This window comes from Panicum virgatum, chromosome 8N (genome assembly GCF_016808335.1).
Source record: "Panicum virgatum strain AP13 chromosome 8N, P.virgatum_v5, whole genome shotgun sequence".
NCBI lineage: Eukaryota > Viridiplantae > Streptophyta > Magnoliopsida > Poales > Poaceae > Panicum > Panicum virgatum.
In genome coordinates this window covers 36,959,850-36,983,248 of record NC_053152.1, presented here as the reverse complement: position 1 = coordinate 36,983,248, position 23,399 = coordinate 36,959,850, and the positions used below count along the sequence as shown (strand labels likewise).

General features: G+C 46.5%; 1 protein-coding gene and 1 long non-coding RNA gene across 2 annotated transcripts; both read right to left on the bottom strand.

The window, feature by feature from the left end:
- Window positions 1-1,953: 1,953 nt before the first annotated feature.
- LOC120686447 lies at window positions 1,954-4,545 on the bottom strand. The gene is made up of 4 exons (XR_005680187.1): window positions 4,098-4,545; window positions 3,695-3,756; window positions 2,659-3,112; window positions 1,954-2,494 (listed from the first exon to the last, which is right to left on the bottom strand). It is a non-coding gene; the product is annotated as an uncharacterized LOC120686447 (long non-coding RNA).
- A 10,168-nt stretch (window positions 4,546-14,713) lies between these two features.
- On the bottom strand, window positions 14,714-18,480 carry LOC120684318 (leucine-rich repeat receptor-like protein kinase PEPR2). The gene is made up of 2 exons (XM_039966192.1): window positions 15,242-18,480; window positions 14,714-15,169 (listed from the first exon to the last, which is right to left on the bottom strand). Exons 1-2 carry the CDS (start codon window positions 18,318-18,320, stop codon window positions 14,829-14,831), a joined length of 3,420 nt encoding a protein of 1,139 aa, XP_039822126.1. The 5' UTR covers window positions 18,321-18,480; the 3' UTR covers window positions 14,714-14,828.
- Between the last annotated feature and the right edge of the window lie 4,919 nt (window positions 18,481-23,399).

Sequence of the window (23,399 nt, the reverse complement as noted above, 5' to 3'; positions counted from 1 at the left end):
AGATGTGAAAAACATAGTAATTAGCAAATTTCATAAACATAAATGTGTTTCTAGAGCTATGAGAACATTACTTAAGTTGGTAATGCAATAAAAATCATACAATCAAATATTTATTTGTCCAAAAGACCAAAACAGTAGCACTAGGCTAAGGATAAAGGCTATAGCGGAGCTAAAGCTATGCTATTTAGCGCATCTATAGCCCAATTTAGCGTCCATAGTTGTCATAGCGGTACAAATACAAATAGCGTAGCGGGAACCCTCTATAAAGGCTATAGCGAGACTATAGCCCGCTATTTAAAACCATGGTTACAATTCCACTTATGCCTGTTCAACCTCCATTTCCTCCGTACTGGATGTGAAAGAGAAGAATAAGATTGGTCCCATATATACCTCTCGTCTAAACTCGAATTTCCGCAAAGCTACTATGCATAAACATCAAAATTTTAAGGTATAGTCAGAAGCCCATTGATTCACCTTGTGATCACAAAGACATGGGTTTTGACTTTTGAGGGTTTTTTTATAACTAACCACAGCTTGATCAAAATATATCTCGGCATATACACTACCACAAATCAGAATAACCTTGACCAGTGGCGAATCTAGAATTTATTGTTAGGGAGGTTAAATATAACACCTTTTAAAAAATATTTTAGTGAATAAATCATTTTTAACTTATAAAAATAGTAATTTCTCATATTTCACTTCTCAATTCAACTATCAAATTTTGCACATAAGAAAATAATTACTAGCTATTTTTATATTGGTAAAAATATAGACAAATATGAATAAAATTAGAGGATGAAGATCTTTGGGCCAAATCTTAGGGTAGATCCGCCCATGACCTTGACTATCAGGCCAGTCTCAGTGGAGATGTCATGAGAGTGTCATGAGTATTAACTTTGCTGACATGACAAACGAGAGAGAAGGAGAAGTGTCATGAGATGTGAGAGGAGTGTCATCACCATGACACTTCTCTGACTCGGTTACCTAGTTCACAGTCTTGGTAACTGTGCGATGACACTCTCCATTGAGACTGGCCTCAGAAATCATAAATAAAAGTACCAAAACCGTTAGGAAAATAGTCCATGGCAGCCAATCACCAAGCAAAACCGTCAAACATCAAGACCAAGGAAATTCAACTTCCTTCACTGCGTAAATTGAGTAATTAAGAAAAGAAAACAATGTGTTCCCACCGATTCAACCATTGAGGAGATCGAGGAGAAGAGGATGGTGGAGTCCAGATTTCAGCGGAGGGAGTCGGGTGAAACTACGTGATGGTACTGTTTTTCCTTTTTTTTTTCCTGGTGCTCAATGAGACGTTTTGCAAGTGACATATGAGGGGTCCCACGTGTCAATGTCATAGTGATGCCAAAAATATTATGGCCCTCTGTTTTGTGATGGACCAATCAGAACTTTATTGCAAAACGTTTCTGTCATGGATACACAGTTACACACACCAAGCACTTTCCTGAGCATTTTCACCTACAAGTGAGACGCTGCAGCTTCTTTTCTTTCCTCTTCACACGTCCTGCTGTCTTGGCCCTTGGAAAACCAAAATTAATTTAATGGATGATTCTCAAACAGGCCGCATTTTCACCTCAACCGAAGATAGACAGACACTAGTAGTACGAGATATGGATTTTCGGAGGTAGGGAAACAATTCAGTAAATCAGATTTTCTGGACTCGACCAATGCACACAAAATATCAAAAATGTCAGATCAAATTCAGATTTTCTTATGATTTTGATAGAAACTATCCATAGTCCATAGTTCAGATGATATTATACAAGTTTAAGACATTAGATATATTAATTACACGATTTTTTCGAACATTTATCAGACCCCACCAATAAGCACGAAATTTGGGAAATATCATCCTATTTTTTTCTCGAGGTTCGGGTCTATGTGTAAAGTCAACTCATTCAATGAACAGTAGATTGCAGGAAATTGAATCGTGCAATCTGCTAGTGTCTACATTACTAGCTCGACTTCTGTTATCAAGCAATAAGAATGTTCTCCTACATCCTTTCTAGCAGAAGTACATAGAACTGCCCCTAGTTACACAGGGTGAATTGGGAAGCTAAATTATGCATATCATAGCTTGGAGAAGCGCTTTATATTTCTCGACACACTTGCTACATGGCTCAATAACCTTCAGGTTCACAGAAGGGGGCACTCTTCCCTCGACATATCTCTGAATGGCAATACGGTCTTTTTTAGCCTTCACAAGTGCCTCCTTATTCAGCCGCAGGCACTTATCAATCTTGGCATACCTCCTATCATGACCACGGGTAGTGTCCAATGTAAGGCACTCCAATGTCTTTGTTTTCTCGATAATACAGATTGTGAGCTCAATCATGCTCTTCGCAGAGCAAAATCCGGTTATCATCACATTCTTGAGGTTGTCATGGCACTGTCCTTGAAGGCACCGTGGACGTGAGTAACCACTTGAGTCTTCAATAACTGAATCATGCCTCATGGTTGGCTGCCTTATCTGCATAGGAATACATGATATGTCAGTCTATTCAATAATAACAACAAGGTTTCAATTAGTCTGAATACACTAATTTTCACCCTAAATAAGAAGTTTCAGACTAATTTTCACCCGAAATAAGAATTTTCTAAACGATAGCTTGTCAGGGATAAATGATGACATACCCGTACAATGAGAGACTCCAATGGAGAAGCATCAAGAAAAGAAATAAGAGAGCAGAGATCATAGTCTTGGGAAAACTTTGATGTGGAAACCTCTATCGCCAAATACTTGAGCTGGATGAATTTGGCAAAAACCTTTGGTGTATTGACTGTCTGAACAAAGAAATGCCCCGAAAGATTAATGTGAATTGAGTATTCGAGTATTGTAAATAACTCAATATAAACTATTATGCTACAATCCATTTTGCTTCCAGAATGATGAATTTATAGGGAAAGATAAAACTAACCTCATCACTCGTGATAGCACAAGAGTTTGGAGATTTGGCGCGATGAATGGAAGTTTGACACTAGCATAAGTATTAGTTTCCTCACTAGAACTCTGGGCGAGACGTTGCCGCGCCGTAGTAGTCTGGCAAGTGTTTTCTTCTTGTAAGCTAATCATTTGGCCAGTGTTTTCCTGTAAGTTAATTATGTCACGATTGCTTTGCGGTGTTAGCGTCTGGGAGCATCAAAATAGTTTAACATATGCATCATATGAGATTTTAACATGCTTTATTTGTAATAGGACAAGAGATTTTGATTAGTGCCTTAGTTCTCCCTGTTTTGTTTTGCTTGTGCTTTGAGTAAATTAGCTTAGCCAAGACATAGTATGGATACAAATGTTTGATAAGAATCCCAATAACTCTGCATTGTAGCAACTAGCAAGTGGTCTGATACTTGGATACACAATGTTAACATTTGGAAATCACGTGTTTGGTAGGAAATAATAAGCAAGACGTTTCATTAGTTGATTGCTATAGCTGGGAGATTTCCTACAGGAATAGGAGTATATAAGTACTGCCTAGAACTGGAGTAAAACGTTATGAAGCTCCAATCAGCTTTCACCGAATATGTACATATTAAATCAAATTCATATTGACAGTAGCTACCCAAGGGAGCAAGGCAAAGCTGGCAGCTATGATGTTTATAAATTTCAAATCCATACCTATTAAAGTAAAGAGTGCAGTAGGTAACTGAAGTACTGAACATAAGAACATACCTTTCATGGCGTCAGGAATGTCTTGGATGTTGCAATCAGGTCATATCTGATCCCATTGATTTCTGTAAATTGATGATGATTTAGCAGATAAAAAAATGAATCTCATTATCATAGCAATAATCAATGGCATTGTATATCCAAAAGAATTTCGCACCAGGTGGGCTGGCAAACAACCATATCTGGAGAAACTATGCATTGAAGCATAAGCATTAGGACAAAATGAAAATTATATCTGTACTTTCATGAAGAAATGTTGTGGCAAAGTAAATCTTAATATTGTGAGAAAACTTGAATCATGCTCCCTTGGATCAGAGTCACATTTCCATGTTTCATGCTAAATAATCTCTGCAAGTTCTACTCGGCTAAAACTCCTGAAAACACAAGCTACTTAATGAGCACTTACCTTAGAGGCATTTCCTCGAGCAGTTGTTGTGCATAGTGCGGGCCGACGCCCCCTATCGCCCTACATCTTTATGAGCTCTACCCAGCGTGCTTCGGAGGCTCAGGAGGTTCCACATGGGTGGCGGGGAGCCGCAAAGCACTGGTGCCACTTGCCTTCTTTGTTGCGGGATCTTGCAAGGTGCCGGGCGTAGACACCGCGGCTCACAAGCCGTGTGTGGACAGCAAACAGCAATCGGTGACTGCAAGAGGTTGACAGCCCTTGAGGATGGAGGCATAGCAAAGTTGATCGGTGCCGCAAAGCACTAGTTGATGTAACTGTTTTCATATTGCTTCAACATCAACAACAAAGCCTTTTAATCCCAAGCAAGTTGGGGTAGGCTAGAGTTGAAACCTAACAAAGACCATTATTCATGGTTCTGGCACGTGAATCGCGGCTTTCCAAACACTCCTATCCAAGGATAAATCTCTAAGTATAATCTAGTCTTTCAAGTCACTTCTAATTGTTTCTTCCCATGTCAACTTCGGCCGGCCCCTGCCTCTCCTCATATTACCGTCGTGCTTTAGGATACCACTATGCGCCGGTGCCTCTGGCGGTCTCCGTTGGACATGTCCAAACCATCTCAGCCGGTGTTGGATAAGCTTTTCATCAATTGGTGCTATCCCTAGCCTATCCCGTATATCATCATTTCGAACTCGATCCATCCTTGTATGCCCACAAATCCAACGCAACATGCGCATTTCTGCAACACTTAATTGTTGGACGTGCCGTCTTTTTGTAGGCCAACATTCCACACCATACAACATTGCCGGTCTAATCGCCGTTCTATAAAACTTGCCTTTTAACTTCTGAGGTACCTTCTTGTCACAAAGGACGCCAGATGTTTGGCGCCACTTCATCCATCCCGCTTTGATTCTATGACTAACATCCTCATCAATATCTCCATCTCTCTGTAGCATCCTTTTGGGCACTACTTGGACTTCCAAACTAACATCTCCCTCCTCATGAGTGGCGCCGAAGTCACACCTCATATACTTAGTTTTAGTCCTGCTAAGTCTAAAACCTTTGGACTCTAGCGTTTGCCTCCACAACTCCAGCTTCCTATTCACTCCCGCACACCTTTGGACTCTAGCGTTTGCCGCCACAACTCCAGCTTCCTATTCACTCCCGCACGGCTTTCATCAACTAACACGACATCATCAGCGAAAAGCATACACCAAGGAATATCACCTTGTATGTCTCTTGTGACCTCATCCATCACTAGGGCAAAAAGATACGGGCTCAAAGCTGATCCTTGATGTAATCCTATCTTAATTGGAAAGTTATCTGTGTCACCATCACTTGTTCAGATCCAGTCATTACATTATTGTACATATCCTTAATGAGGGCCACATACTTTGTTGGGACTTTATGCCTATCCAAAGCCCACCACATCACATTTCGTGGTATCTTATCATAAGCCTTCTCCAAGTCAATGAAAACCATGTGTAGGTCCTTCTTCTGCTCTCTATACCGCTCCATGACATGTCTTATTAGGAAAATTGCTTCTATGGTTGACGTTCCAGGCATGAAACCAAACTGGTTCATAGTGACCCGCGTCATCCCTCTCAAACGATGCTCAATAACTATCTCCCATAGCTTCATAGTATGGCTCATCAACTTAATTCCCCAGTAGTTGGTGCAGCTTTGAATATCTCCTTTGTTCTTGTAGATCGGCACCAATATACTCCTTCTCCACTCTTCAGGCATCTTGTTCGACCGAAAAATATGGTTGAAAAGTTTTGTTAGCCAAACTATAGCTATATCACCTATGCACCTCCACACCTCGACTGGAATACCGTCAGGGCCTGTCGCCTTACCTCCTTTCATCCTTCTCAACGCCTCTTTGACCTCAGATTCTCGAATCCTCCTCACAAAGCGCCTGTTGGTGTCATCAAAAGAGTCGTCCAGCTGAAAAGTTGTATTATCATAATCCCCGTTATACAGTCTGTCAAAATACTCTTGCCATCTAAGTCTGATTTCATCCTCCTTCACCAAGAGCTGATCCATATCGTCCTTAATGCTTGGATGGATGAAAATTTGATGTACCCTTCCTACGACAGCCAACTCCTGAGTACTAAGTTCTAAAAAAAAAGGAGGGAAGACATAACTGTTCCAAGGAGACAAATGGAATTTATCTCCCACTAAAACCTTATCTCGTAACCAATCTATCAGTTGGGTAGCATTGCCAAAAGGTACAAATTCAATTTCTTGTGTAGGCCTAAGTTGAATTCACAAACTATGAATACATCTGATATCTCTTCTACTTGGAATTCTTCAGAATGGGAGGTAAAACATTACCTGGAATTCCATCTGAATAGGTGTCTGTTCTAGAAAACATTCAACACAGAAGTTTTAGCAGAAAGCAAAGAAATTTCTGTTATCTGCTTGAAGCTGACAGGCCTTGTCCAACACTTCCAGGATACTCCTGAAAAAGTGATCAAGACACTGTGACAAATGCAATTCCAGGATACTTCACGGCTTGAAAAAATATCTGAACAATAAATGATTTATACAGAACAATGAACTCATATGTAGAAAACTTTATGTCCAGTGCTGGTGTCTAAAATGCAATTCCAGGATTCATCACTTGTTCACATTCGATTGCACAGTATTCACAAATGAAGCTCCTGAACATTCAAACATTGAAGCAAGAAAATGATCTCATTCATCACTTGTTCGCAAAGCACTCCTGTATTCATAGATTACACAAAAATGTACCCATATCCATAAATTACACATTGGTCCAAGAATAAATTACGAAGGGGAAACATCCAATTTTTCCATCAAAGGTGCAATCGTTGTTATCTTCAAATCTCGGCCAAGCAAATGCTGTCAATATGAATCTACAGAATGTAGTTTTTTTTTCGCCCCGTATCCCTCTTCTGCCTGCCTCCCTCCCTGACAGGTGCTCTTGTATCTCGGAGAGAGGCCAGGGATTGGGATGCCGTGCAGGATGAGTGGGCACAGAAGCTGTTCAGACACTGATTAGGCGTCCGTTCGCCTTTCTGAGCCTAAATTGCAATCGTTTTTACTCAAAATTTTCACAAACAGTCCATGGAGATGAAGAGCCAAACCAATTGCAGGTCCTCACACTACGAATGCAGCCTCTTAATACACTTTTCTCCATGCCCCAAACTGCTCGATGGATGTTAAGGTAACGCAATCTGAATTGATATTGTAATTTACACAGTTGCTTGGATCCAGATAGGGTTCTAAATGAAGCATAAACTTCAAATGTGTCGAATTCTTTTTCTGTTGCTCTTACCTCCGGGGAATATAAACCTGATGTTTTTGAAACAGTAAGATTACTCTGTTATTGATAATAACATGCCTTTGACAAAGTACTGCAAATGCCTCAGGCTGGTCAGAAGCATGATCCAGATAACCAGGAGTTGGTTGATGCTGTAATATTGTTGGGGGTGCGCCTAGACTGCCACGTAAGGCTAGGGACCCCCCTTTGTGTAAAAGAGTCTAAATTAGAGGGTCTAAGTGCTAGTTTATGAGTTCTAGGGACTTATTTGCAGCTTCTAGGGACTTGCTTGTAAATATCAAGGACTTTCTTGTAATATGCGACCCCACCAAGGTAATAAGTATAAACAACCACCACCTCCACCCTATAAATAGCCCCCATGGGGAGGAGGTGGGGGACTTTTGGCCTCTTACTTATTTGCTCACTTGGCTTGTTCTCTCCTCGCTCTATCTCATCTCTTGTCTGTTCGGGGGCAAAACCCCAACAGCTGGCGCCCACCGTGCTTGGCACGTCTTATTTTTTTTAGAGAGATGATGATATTGAGATGGAGCGAAGCTTAGTGCGCCTAAACAATTCAATATTTGCCAAAGAAAAACACCTTCGTGCAACATCACCCACATCGAAGGTCCAAGTCGAAGGCTGCTGAAAAGGATCAATACATACTTATCACCTTCGTGTTAAAAGAGAAAAAAAAAAGAAGAAGGCAAGAAGCAAAGTGTTCCCGGCAACGGAGCAGGCTAGGTCCAGCGAAGCTGCAGATGTCACCTGACCTTCGATCACCTTCGATCGTGGAAATAATGTCCGGCACCTTCGCCAGTTTTTATTCTGCACCACCATTCTACAGGATGCATGTATCCTTGAAAGAGCTTTATTAACTATTTATCTTTACCACCTTCGCATGCCATAACCTCATTTTAACTTGGGTTGTTTTCTAGTAGAGCAAATTAGCTAACCCCCATTCGAGGTTATTCTGTCTCCCTAAAATGCAGTCATCATCATACGTGGCTTTTGGAGAAGTTCATGAACCTCCGCGGAGAGTTCGGAAGTTCATATACAAGCTGAACCTCCGCGGCAAGCATCAATCCTTGCGGCAAGTTCAACCCTCGCAGCAAGAAGCTTCGCGGCCATCAGCAGCCAGCCGAACCTTCGCTTGAGGTCAACCTTCGAACCTCCAAATCTGGTCCCTAAGCTAGCAGTCAAGAACCTTCTTGCGGTTGTGCCATGCTTGCGCATTGGCACGTGTGGAACAAGCAAAGTTCCAGCTGACAACCAAGCGGTGGTGGTTCACCACACGAAGCTTTTTGTAAACTGAGCAATGATCATGACTCATGAGTGGTGGAGCTTCGGGCCTCTCAACTGCACTTGCGTCACTCAAGCTTTGCCGCCAGCAGGACACACGTCCACCCACCTTGATTAGCTATTTCGATTAAGCTATTATTTGCTAATCCAAAGATTCCGGAGAAATGGTCCTGTGCAGGTCATGCACCTTCGATCATCCACAAGATGAAAGGCAAGGACCCGGGAACCTTCGATGGTTCTTGCATGGGCCATGCAATCGGTCAACTAGAAGCCGAAAGCGGTGAACCACTCGAAGCTCCATGGCGAAGCTTCCTACCTGCGAAGGCCAAAATTATTTAAGGCAAGCAGCCGGCAACCTCGACGACCTCCGCGGCAGCCTCGACCTCCGGGACGAGCGGCAACCTCCACGACTAACCGCGACCTCCGCCGGCTGCTCGACCTCCGGGGAGCGGCAACCTTCGCGACAAACCGCGACCCGCTGACATCTCAACCTCCAATCCCGCTGTTCAACCAAGCAACGAGGCAGCTTCTCATGTCACCTCCGCATGCATGCAAGCCGCATTGGCACAAAATAAGCTGTTGCCCAAGACAGAGAAACAGAACACAGCCCAATAAAACCCAATTGAAGGTCACGTTCCTTTCTTCCAGAATATATATATTTTTTCTTTATCCTGCCACCCTCGTCGTTTTCCACTTTTTGCAAGTAGCAAAGCCTCGACGATCGAAGTTCAAGGCCACATGGAGCACGGAACGGCAGTGTGGAGCATGGCTACCTCCTGCCGGTGGTAAGCCGGGCGCCCTAGTCCGGAGACTGGAGGCGCTACCGCGACCTTCGACGCCGGCGGCACGCGTAAGCGAGCCGCGCGGCGGCATCCTTCGTGGCGCCGTTGGCGCAGCCTGGGGCTTCGCCGGCGGCGATCGTCCAGTCGGCAGCCGGAGCTTCGCGTGCGGCGTGGACGATGACGGCGCGCAAGCCATGCTGGTTGCCTGCGCCGCGGGATACCTTCGCTGGTTACCTTTTTGTCCTACCCTGTGGTGCAACCTGTTTTGGTTCTGTTGAAACAAAACGAGAGCCTTCCCAATAAAAGGCGGCGGAACAGCTAGGTCCAGACGAAGCAGTCTGCAGCCTACTCGTTTTACCCCGTGCGAGACTACAAAGGCTAAGCAACACCCAAACGTGTCCTTGTTCATGAAAATATTTTAATATTACAACCTTCGCTTGATGTTCTCGCATAAATGCAAAGTGCAATTTCTAATCATCTTTCTCGTTTGACTTGCCATGCTAAGCTAATACACACAAGGATCTAAGGCACAAAATCTCTGTGCCTCGAGGAGAGATCATGAAGCTCCGCGTAGAGAGGAACCTCCGCGGCAAATTCGTCGCAACCTCCGCGGCGAGCTGAACCTTCGCGACCGTCACAACGTCCGCGGCGAGCTGAAGCTTCGCGGCCGTCCGCAACTATCCGCGGCAAGCCCGGAACCTCCCCGGCGAGCCGAAGCTTCGTGGACCTCCACGGCGAACATGAACCTCCCCGGCGAGCCGAAGCTTCGTGGACCTCCACGACGAACATGAACCTCCTCGGCAAGCTGAAGCTCCGCGGCGAGCTGGACCTCCGCGGCAAGCCGCGACCTCCGCCGGCAGCCCACCCTTCGGGAAGAGTGGCAAACCTCCACGGCAAGTCGCGAGTCGCGACCTCCGCGGCAAGCCGCGACCTCCGCCGGCAGCTCAACCTTCGGGAAGAGCGACAACATCCGGGACAAGCGGAAACCTCCAAGCCACGACCTCCGCACACAAAACTGCGGAACCCAAGCTGAACCTCCGTGGCGAGCCCCTGGAAGCTCCTCTGCAAGCTGAACCTCCGCTCGGCAAGCATCGATCCTTATAGCAAGTCTGAGCCTATCGCAGCAAGAAGCTTCGCGGCCGTTACCGGCCAGCCGTCGAGGCTACCACTAGTCAAGCTTACCATGATGCCAACACCAATCGAAGGCCACGTCCCATTCTTTTTATATACATTAATCCACTAACCTTTTATGGTTTGTTGCAAGAAATGAAAAGCATCGATTTTAATCATCTCGGTCCTTCGATTCTGTACACAAGCTCGTACAACTAGCTGAACAAAGCACGAAGCTGCCATCAGGCCAAAGCGCATCATTTTACACGTGCATGCGCATGTGCACGTGCATGCCTGCACTACCTATGCATGCATCTCTTTTTGTCACGTATCTGTATTCTATCGCGTGCATCAAGGCAGCAGCTAGCTTTGCTTCAGGTTGCAACACGAAACTCCAAAACAAGAATGCAGCTGCGGTCACAACGTCAAGCTATGGAACCCTCGCTCAGAACCTCCGCGGTAACCTCGGAACTTCTACTGCGAGCTGAAGCTTCGCGATCATCAGCGGCGAGCTGAACCCTCGCGGCCATCGGCGACTCTCAAACTTCGCGGCTCGCGCTGATGAGCTCCGCGACAAGCAGGCACTACACCTCCGCATGCACATGCAAAATATTTTTATTTGCTAACCTGGTTTCTCATGCATGCGAAGCTTTTAGCCAAGGCTGCAGGCTATGAGGTTTTCACTGACACCTCCGATCCCTCACGCGGAAACTTTAAAAGAGGCCACGGCCACGGCCACAAAAACAAAAGCAAAGCAGCAACCTTCGGCGAGCGAAGGTTTGGCCCACGACCAAAAGACCAGAGTGTCTTCTTTATGATGAAAGCTAGCGATCGAAGCTAGCCAGCTCCCATGGAACACCTTTTCCATCTCTTGGCGATAGTATTTTTTATCATCAAGCAAGCCATGCAAGCATGCATGTGGCCAAACAATATATTCTACTAATCATATGCGACACCTTCAAACCTCCAAGTCGTCCTCTAGTTTAAATATCAGCAATATTGATTGAGATTTCTCTTACTAACCTCTGCATTTGCAGGGTGTATCCTTTAAAGAGCTTTGCTTATTACTTATATGTTAATGCATTTGCATGCTCTAAGCAGTCTGAGCTTATGGTTCTCCAACCAGTTTATTCTACATAGTGAAATTAACCCACTAACCCCTCCCTTGAGGATAATCTCTCTTCCAAAATGCAGAGTTATCATACTTGGCAAATAACGAAGACTACGATCTTATTGGTTTTCTAGCTTCATTGACCTCAGAGAAGGTTATCACTCTCATATTGACCTCAGAGAAGGTTATCTCTCATATTGACCTTAGAGAAGGTCAGAGAAGGTTATCACTCTTAATGACCTCAAAGAAGGTTATTTGCAATCTTATTATGGGTCGAAGCAACAAAATGTTGCAAACATCGACCATCGCATCTTGCATGCTCAATTGTGTAAGTCAGCAAAGCTCACATTCTTCGCGAACTTTGCATACTTATCTAAAATTGCAATAAGCACTTGAATGCTGAGGGGCTTTCGGCCCTAAGGTCCCAAGCTAAAATGTCTTGTGACCTCCAATCCAATTTTCACTCAAAACACTTGGTCCAAGGGACCATTCATGAGAAGTTACATCTTGAATATCATTCTTATTTTTCCTAACATGCAGGTTATCACCAATGTGAGTATCACTTCTCCTATTTGAGCTAACCCTTGTAAACTAGACCTTTGCTCTTTAAGCGTGCAGGTACATTGGTTTTCACCCCTTAACCAAGCCAAAAGAATCTATGAATTATAGATTGACATTCATCGGATAATATATCTTATGAACCTTCGGTAATCACCATCTATTGGAGTTATCTCTATAACTATTCAGCAATAATTGGTCCTTCAATATAATGGATTTCATCAACAAGTGGCTTTCACCCTCGTGATGAAAAAATAGAACACCTTGGTTTCAAAGCTACGAGCCTTCATCTTCGGCTATCAAACGCAAGTATTTTTTGCGTCAAAGGGTTCTCATGGTTTGAAATTAACCGGTGGCCAAAAAATCTTCGGCTTCATGCAAATGCATTTCACTTCATCCATGTGCATCAAAAGCATACACCAAATCATCTCATTGCATGAATACATCATCATGCATGGCAAAAAGAAAAAAAAAGCTCCGAGGAGCTAAGAGGCTTAGGACCTCAAGAATGAAGCCGAGTATCGCTTCCTGCACGTAAGGACGAATACCTCGCAAAAGAAAAGCCAAGGGGCTATCTATCCTAAGGGATATGAAGCCAAAACACCTTCGGCCAAGAAAAAAAAAGTCGGGTGACGACCCGCAAACTTACTTTTTTGCAAAATTACTTTTGCAACTCATGTCCAAGGACACTTTCAAAAAGAAAAGTATGAGCGAAGGTTATATTCTCTATTCCAAAAAGAGAAGATAATATCGAAGGTCTCATCGAAGCTCACTTATCATCTCGAAGCAAAGAAAAAGCTGATAGCTTCATCTTCGGTTGTTGCCAGCAACCATTATCAACTCACTAAATTAGCAGCTACCCATGCATGCGAAGCTGCCTAGAATCACGACACCACCTGTCTATCACTCGAAGCTGAAGCAAATGGTGAGGGCCCATTGTGGCCTCAGCTTTCAAGAAGCGAAGGTCACATGCAAGTTTATTGGCAAGAAGCTAATAAGCAAAGATCAAGCAACAAGCTATCGAAGGTGCCACTCAAGTTGCATGCATCACCACTATCATGACGCCACCTCCGAAGGTCCAAATCCAAAGCGAACACGCGAAGGTTACGTGTAAAAAAAAAAGAAGAGAGATACAAAGCCAAGATCGAAGGTTATGTCCCTAGTTTTCATACAAAATACTTTAATCATGCTATTTCTGTCATTCTCCCTTTTTGCTTTGCAAAAATAAAAAGCGCAGGTCAACTGCACAAAAGCAATGTTGGAAGCTTCGGTTGGCAAACGGCCGAAGCTGCTGGTGACCATGTAGGTCATAGCAACGAAGCTGCTGGTGACCATCTACTTCAGCTTGAAGAACTCGCCATTTCGGCTCGAGGGGCTCGAGGGGACCTTCGGCTTTGTCTCCGACTTCACCATCGCCGTTGCCCCGGCTTGAGGGGCTCACCACCACCTTCGGCCGCTACTTCAACCTCTACGTCATCTACATCGACTACTTCCACTACATGCGAAGCTTATCTCACGAGCACCAGCCAAGAGGGGCTGGGGGTGTACTGGAGGACCAGTTCATCTTAGATGATGAGGTCTTGTCCGGCGCTCGTGAGAGAAGACTTGAAGATGCTACGACAACCTTCGGCCACGACGACTCTAACTGCATCGGCCGGAAGCCGAGGCTACCATGAGGGTGTACTGGAAGGCCAGTTCATCTTAGAAGATGGAGCTCCACCCGAAGCTCAGAGAAGAAGCCACTCGCCAATAGAAGCTCAGAAGTGAAGCTACATGCGAAATCAAATCCCTAAAGATCTAAGGCTGGCACTTGTGTAAATCTAAGCATGTGCGTGCTCTTTTCTCCATGCCCTTTTTTCCCACTGGGTTTTTGGGATGGAGTTTTTGGTGAGGCGCACATGTGTGGGTTGTAAAGGACTTTCCTTGCAACCCGAGTCCGGCCTGCAAATATGCCTCTTTTGACATTGTCAGCTACTCGGTCTCGTTGTGCCGGCCAAGACCGAATAGCTGAGGGGCTACTGTTGGGGGTGCGCCTAGACTGCCACGTAAGGCTAGGGCCCCCCCTTTGTGTAAAAGAGTCTAAATTAGAGGGTCTAAGTGCTAGTTTATGTGTTCTAGGGACTTATTTGCAGCTTCTAGGGACTTGCTTGTAAATATCAAGGACTTTCTTGTAATATGCGACCCCACCAAGGTAATAAGTATAAACAACACCACCTCCACCCTATAAATAGCCCCCATGGGGAGGAGGTGGGGGACTTTTGGCCTCTTACTTATTTGCTCACTTGGCTTGTTCTCTCCTCGCTCTATCTCATCTCTTGTCTGTTCGGGGGCAAAACCCCAACAAATATAGTACCTAATACCTCGTTCACTTGCTGTAACCAATATTGTTAGCGATAATCAACATTTTTTTCTGCGATGCTGTTTACTGTAGTTCCTGAGTCTAGTTTGTACAATATCAAGCTAAATCTTTGAGAAATAACCACAGCACCCTTAGAAAAACTGTACAATTGTGGTTTCAATCGTATGCATCATTATTCAAAGACATTACATCTCATATATATAACTAAATTGCCAACTTCTCTTCATTTGCTATACTGATCTTCTATACTCATCAAGCTGCCTACCACCTCCCTCATGGATGGCCTGGATTGGAATGCAACTTGAGTGCAGGATATTGCCAGCTCCAGCAAGTCCAATGCTTTTGCCTGCTCATCTTCGGGCCAGTACATGATCTCCTCATCCAGACAGTTCATCACGCTGCAGTGATCTTCGTGCACCAAGTTTGATGCTATCCATGCCACAATGTCCACACCATCTCCAAATGCAGGATCAACAGACATCTTCCTGCACAAGAGTTCAAGTAGCACCACACCATAACTGTAGACATCACTCTTCCCAGTCAATCTTGTGTTGTATCCATGCTCTGGGAAAAAAAGGTCAACAAAAGATTAAGACAATGTGAGTTGGAATATGTATCTGAAAGAAGGAAAGTCACCTGGAGCAATGTAGCCAAGGGTGCCAACAACAACAGAAACTGTCGCATCTGCATCATCTTCACCTACAATCTTCCCCATGCCAAAGTCTGCTAACTTAGGCACCAAATCAGTGTCCATCAGTATGTTGCTTGATTTGACATCCCTATGAACAATCATAGGCACACAGTCATGGTGCAGATAGGACAAGCCCTGTGCTACACCTAGGGCGATCTGATGTCGGACCTTCCATTCAAGGGGCACTTGAGGTTTCCTTTGATGCAATAGCTCATAGAGTGTCCCCTCAGGCATGTACTCAGAAAGAATTATGCCAAAGTTGCCACGGATGCAGTAACCCTCCATCTTGACGATGTTCCGATGCTTTACCATGTTAAGAATCTTCATCTCAATTGGGAACTTGAACTGGGAAAGATCAACTGTCTTGACTGCGCACAGCCTTCCAGGAGCAAACTCTGTCCGATACACTGTGCCATGCCGTCCCCTTCCGATCACATACTTCTCGCTCCAGTTATCAGTGGCACGGAGGATGTCATCATAGGTCAAGTCTTCTGGTAATTCCTCTGTTGTGTCCAAGCCCCGCACTGAGACACGGTTTGCCAATCGACGCTGCGACCTCTTCACTATGTAGTGAATAAAACATAGCCCAGAAGCCATGACAGCGAGAGCTGACACTAGCAATGCTACAATTATTCGAATGTTCTTTCTTATCTGTCTCCCAGAAGAATTCTTGGAGCAAGGTGCATTTTCAGATTGTATGCACAAATGAGGATTTCCCGAGAAGCCATCTGGTGACCGTTCAGCAATCTTAACCCAGCCAGAAGGGAGCTGACCGGAGAGATCATTGAACGACACATTCACAAAAGTTAGAGAGATCATGTTGTTCAGTTGTGATGGAATTGGGCCAGACAAAGAATTCATGGACAAGTCAAGCATTTCCAGCATCTTTAGGTTGCTGAGGCTACTTGGGATTTGGCCGCTCAATCTGTTGTTGCTGATGTTTACTATTTGGGAGATGAACTGAAGATTGCCTAAGCTCCAAGGGATAGCTCCTTCCAAAGAATTGCTGCCAAGCTGCAACTCAAGAAGGCCCTGAGTTGCAGCAAAGGTGTCTGGAATCCCTCCACTGAGCTTGTTTCCACCAAGTAAAAGATGCTGCAGACTATCCAGTGCTGTGATCTCTGCAGGTATACTTCCATTAAGAAAGTTGTTCTGGAGATCCAAATGGAAAAGTCTCTTGCAATTTCCCAACTCTTGTGGTATTGATCCGGTCAGTCTGTTTGACGACAAGCGCAGAACCCCAAGAATGCTTAGAACACCGAGCTCACGTGGTATTGTACCAGAGAATTTGTTGCCAGATAAATCAAGTACTGTGAGGTTGCGCCATGAACCAAACACACTTGGTATCCTTCCCTCGAACTGATTGCCTTTCAACTCCACAAAAGACCACCCAGTGTTTATCCCCAGATCAGAAGGCAAGCTCCCAGTGAATAGATTGTCCCCCAGCCGGACCCTCCAGAGAGACTGGCACTTCAAAATGTCACTGGGAATGCCCCCAGTAAATTGGTTGTGCCCAAGATCCAGAATCATCAGCTGACCTCCAGTGCAGAGGCCAGGAGGAATTGTACCACCGAAGCGGTTGCCGGTGAAATCAAGCGACTGAAGTCCTGGCGTTGTGTTGAAGCCAAGGGCTTGTGGGAGCTCACCGCTGAAGTTGTTATATGCAAGGGTGAGGTTTCTTAGGCTACTCATAAGAGTAATCTCAGCAGGAACCTCTCCACTTAGGCTATTGTTGTAGAGATGCAATTCTTCCAAGCCACCCATTCGCCACAATGTTGCAGGGACAGGTCCCTGAAGCCTGTTCTTGAAGAGGGACAGCAGTTTCAGCTTCCTTAGCTGGGCGATCTCCGGTGGTATGACCCCGGAAAGGCTGTTGTTGTGGAGCTCAAGCTGGGCCAATTCCTGGCACTTGCCTAGTTCTGGTGGAATAGTGCCTGTGATAAGATTGTCCTTGAGAGCGAACCATTCTAACCTGCTGAGATTGCCAATCTGCGCCGGAATCGAGCCGTTGAACTGATTGGAATGCATCCACAATGTTGTTAGTGACTGACAATTCCCAATGGAGTCAGGGACAGGCCCAGTGAACCCGTTTGTGGACACCATCAGCTTCTCCAATTTGATAAGCTTGCCGATGCTCGCCGGCAGCTCCCCGGTGAAAGCATTGTCGGCAAGGTACAGCTTCAGCAGCCCCGGTAGGGAGCCGAAGATATCTGGCACCGTTCCCCCAATCTTGTTGGTGGAGAGAAACAGGACGGTGAGGTTGCCGCAGTTGCCAAGGCTCCGGGGGAGCTCGCCGGCGATCTGGTTGCCGTAGGCGCTGAGATACTGGAGCCCACAATGTACCGGGAACTCTGGCAATTGCCCGGAGAGGTGGTTCAAGCCCAGGTCCAGGTGGTGGAGCTCCGGGAGCGCAGTGAGCTCGGGAGGGATGGCGCCGGAGAGGGTGTTGTGGCTGAGGTCGAGGTACTGCAGAGGCGACGAGCCACCGGCGGAGGGCGCCGGGATCTCTCCGGCGAGCGCGTTGGAGCTGAGGTCCACCTTCTGGAGCAGGCGCGAGGAGAGCAGCTCCGGCGGAAGGGCGCCAGAGAGCGCGTTGCCGGGGATGAGAAGCGTGGCGACGCCGGAGCACGCGGCGAGCGCGGCGGGTACGGCGCCCGTGAAGTTGTTCCGGCTCAGGTCGAGCGCCGCGAGCTCCGGGAGCGCGCAGAGCAGCGGCGCCGAGGCCGCGAGGTCCCCGGCGAGGCTGGCGTCGGTGAGGTTGAGCGCGGTCACGGCGCCGGCCGCGGAGCAGGTGACGCCACGGAACGCGCAATGCGGGCCGGCCGCGGCCGAGCTGGCGCCGCCGCTGTTGGTGTTCCATGACGGGAGGAGGAGGCGCTGGGAGGCCGGCGGCAGGGCAGCGAGGAAGGAGAGGAGGACGGCGGCGGCGGTGGTGTTCGACGCCGGCGGGGTGGCCGAGGTGGCGGGCGGGATTGCAATGAGGAGCAGCAGGAACAGGAGGGTGAGGGAGGACGCGCGCGGCATGTGTCAGGAAAGAGCGGGGGCTCGTCAGCCTTTTCGTTTGACTGCTGCTTTGGTCGGCGTGCGAGTTGGATGCAGGTGGATGGCTGCTCATATCGAGGGAGGAGGGAGGAAGAAGACGAAGGCCATCGCGCGCCACCGTAATGGCCCAAACGTTGTCGCACCTTTTCGGCAAAAACTGTAAAATCCCACCAATCACTTGGAGTTGAGGTTTCCTGGTAGAACATTCTGACTTGGCGAAGCTTGTTGTTGGTACTTTCGTTTGGCAAAATTTTGGTGCTCTCCTCCCGAAGCTTTCCCCTTCAGTACTCTGACGTGATCCCAAAAACCAAGGAATTATCCAAAAATCGTTAGTCCCCAACACTTACTATCAAAGCATTGTTAAATTTTTTGAAATAAGTCCAGAAAAATGCGAGCATTGATATGCCAAGTCTAGGACTTGAACCCGGTAGACCATATCCACCACAAGATACCGAAACAGTTGAGCAATGCAAGGTGGAGCAGATTATATATATTGATCAAGCTTATTTCTCATTAATTCCCTTATGATTAGCGTGCCTGCTTGGTGCAAGCTTTACTCCTGATCCTACTATTCGAGGCAAGCTTGAACTAAGCCGCCAAAGGCATTTACGATATCATCATGTATCTTAACTCTTTTCGCTAGAGCTCTATGGTAACCACCAGAAAAAGAGCTACAGAGTAGAGCCACAGGAGATGACGAAGCTAATATTCCAAGCACAAATGCAAGGGAACAAAGGCAGGTGAGGATTTGGGCGTATTTTAATATAGACAGGAGGAATGTTGCGAGTGGATTTTCTTGGGCTAAGAATCTTAGTCGTAAAGTTGTGTCACAAGCTGATCTGTGGAGGCGACTAGATTTAATTATGAGTGGGTTTAGGTGCAGCGTCCTCTTGTTCGTAAGTTGTGATTATTCTGTTATCTGCCTAAGTCATTGTGTCATGCGGGTGCTTAGCCGAACTGGTTAGGTGGCCTCAGTAGCATTTCTCGTGTTCTAAGTTGACTCCTGGTGGGAGTAAATTTCATCCTGGAGTTAAAAAAAAATCCCTTGCCTGCCTATTAGGTCCGGCTGTCAGCACTGTTTGACTGCTTGTTTTACAGTATTGAAGACAAACACCGCGTTCGGCAGGCTGGAGCTGGAATGGTGTGAGAGAAAAATACTGTTGGGCTGGTTGGAGTTGAAGCTGGTGGCTGGAGTGGTGTGAGAAGAAATTACTGTAGCAGTGAAACTCTCTTCTATCGGAAATGATAGTCTCAACCATCTGAAGCATTTTCTTGAGGGAAGTGATTACAGTTTCCACAGGGCTCGCACCAGCATATATATGGAATTTATCCAGAGCTGTTGTGTAATTTATTACTCTATTTGGTTTGCATCATGAGCATTGTAGCTTCATGTAAAGTCAAAAAGAGGTACTATACCTCTCTTTTTTCATAATGTTTGCTCGGTTCGCATCAGATTGTTCTTGGTCTCGTTATAGATATATGATCTATCCATAGATTACTAACTAAATTTAATTGAAATTTTATCAAATGTTATGCTGCCTAGATACATGGATTGAACAAACATTGTGGAACGGATCAGAGTGTTTAATAGACATTTTGCTTAGTGCAGCAATAATAGCATGCATCCTGCCTTTTCTTACGCGAAGCCTCCAAAAAGTTGGTGAGCTCGCGCATATGGGCATTACATATCCTTTCTGTCAACCTCGCTGCCTCACCATAGATCTGGGGTAGATGTCCAAAACCGTCCCACCATCGATCTCAGTTGTACTAGACAAACATATCTGCTATCGGCACAGTCTGCACTAACTACTAAACAAAGGAATATGCTGATTGGTTGATCAATCATCAGAGCCGTCATTCCGCACTAGCTGCACACTCAGGACAATCGCACTCTGCTCGCGGAGAGTGGTGGCAGATAGAGGCAATGGTCGGGTTGGTTATGGTCGTCATCTGGACACTTGCTCGCGTCACTATTACAAACGATTTTTAGAAACACCTCGATTTTTTTCTAGAAGCTGATCAAATTTTGACTCATTGCTACAAATGAAACAAAAGTACTGTAGCAACCGACTCGTCCCTAAAAATATATTTCTAGGAGCGGATCAGCGCATTACCCGCCTCTAAAAATAAATTATTTGTAGAGACGGGCGATGTTGTGACCCGCTCCAAGAAATGGCATTTCCAGGGGCGGCTCACCCTACCGTCTGCCCCTACAAAGTTTGAAATAAGGGAGTGGCAGATACAAAAATTTTGTGCGGCTGGCAGCGCGAGGCGGCTATTAATATCTGGGCATTAGCGGTAGCAATCTCATCTCTCTCCTCTGTCTATCTACTCATCTCTCTCCTCTATCTCATCTCTCACCTCTATCTCATCCTTTAGAGCACGGGGCACGGCGCGGTCCTCTGGGACGGCAGCCTTGCGGGCGGCCGAGATCGGTGCCCTCGGCCAGCGCGCGGCCAGGGGGCACGGCAAGTGCGCCGGACGTGGGGGGTACGGCGGCCGGCGGCCGGGGCGAGCGCAACGGCCGGCGCCCAGCGCGGCGAGCCCGGCGGCGAAGGCAACGAAGGGGCCGCGGCCGCGACCCGGCGCGACGCAGAGCGGCGGTCGCCGCCCTCGGCTCCGACGCGGCTCAGCGGGGGCGCGGCCTTCTTCCCCGGCGGCGGCCAGGCGCGGCGGCTCGGCCTTCTTCCCCGGCGAGACGCGGCGGCGATAGAGGGGCCGCGGCCGCAACCCGGCGCGACGCGGAGGAGCGGCCGCGGCCCTCGGCTCCGGCGTGGTTCGGCCGTGGCTCGGCGGGGGCGCGGCCTTCTTGCCAGGCGGCCTGGGCGATGCGACCCGGCGCGACCCGGCGGGGGCGCGACGCGGAGCGGCACGGCTCGGCGTGCGGCGGCACGGCGGTGCGCACGGCAGCCTGAGCTGCAGCGCCTGGCTAGTCGTTTTTTTAATCAATTACTAGGGGCGGTTGATAGGGTTACCCGCCCCTCGAAATCGATTTCTAGGGGTGGGCCCTTTACCCGCCCCTGGAAAAGTTCATTTCTATCTACCTCTAGAAATGTTTTTTGCAGTAGTGCGTGCGTTGGTGTCGCAGTGGGGTGGTTGTGAGCAGAGGGCCAATGCTCAAGTGGTCCATAGATCTATTACTACCAAGTTATATCTCACTCACCAATCTATGTATGTGATGTTTTGTTTGTGTGTTGTTTTTCAGGGGAAATTGTGCAGAGATAGGTGCATATCTGTGTAGATTTTGCTGCAGAATGTGCTAATCAGTGCATGATCTCATGCATCAGATTTTGCTTTGGTATAGCAATACTCAGTCCTAACTTTATTGGGGCCATTTTCGACAAACACTCCAGCCCCGGGCACCTATTGGAATTTTCGCATGATATACTATATACGTGTATGTTCAATTTGTTGTATATGAGTCCAACATGAGAACCCTTTCTCGCAAAACTTTATTACTATTTGCGTGAATAACGGCATGTTCAGTTTGTTCAATATGGCAAGGTTCAGGCGGAATAATGGCAGACTAGCTAGGCGTTTAATACTAGAAAGTTTGCGCGCATCAGTGCATCATAGCAGAAAAGTTGGATTAGACATCACAGATGGACTTGGATTGGAGACTACCGTGTGTTTTTTACACTGCTAGAAAACTCGGCATTAGTATCGATCGGAACCCGTGTTTAGCACCGGTCACCCGACTGGTACCGGTCGTCCGGTACTAAATGAGGCGTCATTTAGTACTGGTCAATACGCCTGGTACTAAATTATTTTGCACCCAAAAAATAAAGGAAAAAAATCGACGAACACTCGGGAGGCCCACACACGCGCATCGTCCCAAGTCACGCGATTTTTTCATGCGTAAATACCTGTGTGCGGTCGCGAAGATTCGAACCCATGACCTCTGACTTCACGTGTGCATCCCTAACATCTCACATACACATCATATTTGACTAGTGGGGAGATGCATTCCTTTTGAAGTAACTCGTGAAGTACCATTTAGTACCGGGCGAAGACACCGGCCGATACTAAATGTCACTCTTTAGTACCGATCGGTGTAATTGGCCGGTACTAAATGGCCGCGCCGTTTTAGTACCGGGCTAAAACACCAACTGGCCCGGTACTAAAATGGCTCTGATAGCTTTCAAATTTGGACCCGGTACTAAAATAACTTCGTACCAACTTTAGTACCGGACCAAATTATGACCAGTACTAAGGTGCAGTGACGAATGATCGTTTTTCTTGTAGTGTTAATTTCTAACTAGTGGTTGGTGCGCACCCATGCGCGCGGATTATTGATGTTTTGTGTAGCACATTATCAAAGTAGTTTGTCAAATAATGGTTACATATGTTCAGAAAGCACAGTGCGGAAATTTTAGCTAATTTAAAACTACAGAGTTCATTGTTGATCGAGTTGGAGAAAATTGGTGCTGATCAAGTTGGAGGAAATGCGTACATAAATGGCTTTCCAAGTTCTCACGTGCGGATGGGAGGCGCGAATGCTATTTGCCAACTGGTGACCCTGTCCGAGCAGTTAGAAAGGTACTTCATAGGGCCTGTTTGGGACTGCGGTCCAAAAAAGCGCGGCACGCATAAGCGATAAGCGGCACGGACCTCGCTTCTCGCGTTTTTCCAACTTCCAGTTCAAACGCTCGCTTATCGCGTGGTGGGCGGCCGGCAAACGCGCGTTGGACGCAGACCGTTCGGCGGGATTTTTTTTTGCTTCTTTCGCTGATACGCGCCGCAGCCGCCATCCCAAACGGGGCCATAGTTCCATATTCACCGGCAGATAAAAGGAAATTGGCATCAGCGTAGGAGTACTTGTTCTTATGGTGCTTCTTGGTTTGTTGTAATTAGCATTATTTATTTCCATTCTCTGGACTCGCAGATTAGAGTCTACAAATCAGTGAATTGAAATGTGAATATAGGTACAGTGCATATTTACCCAACGGGTAAACTACTCAAACAATTTCTTTACGATATGATACTATCTATTTTCAGAATTTTGTTTGCCTTTGTGCCATACTGCAGCTATATAGCTGATGTATGCTCGTTGCATCATTT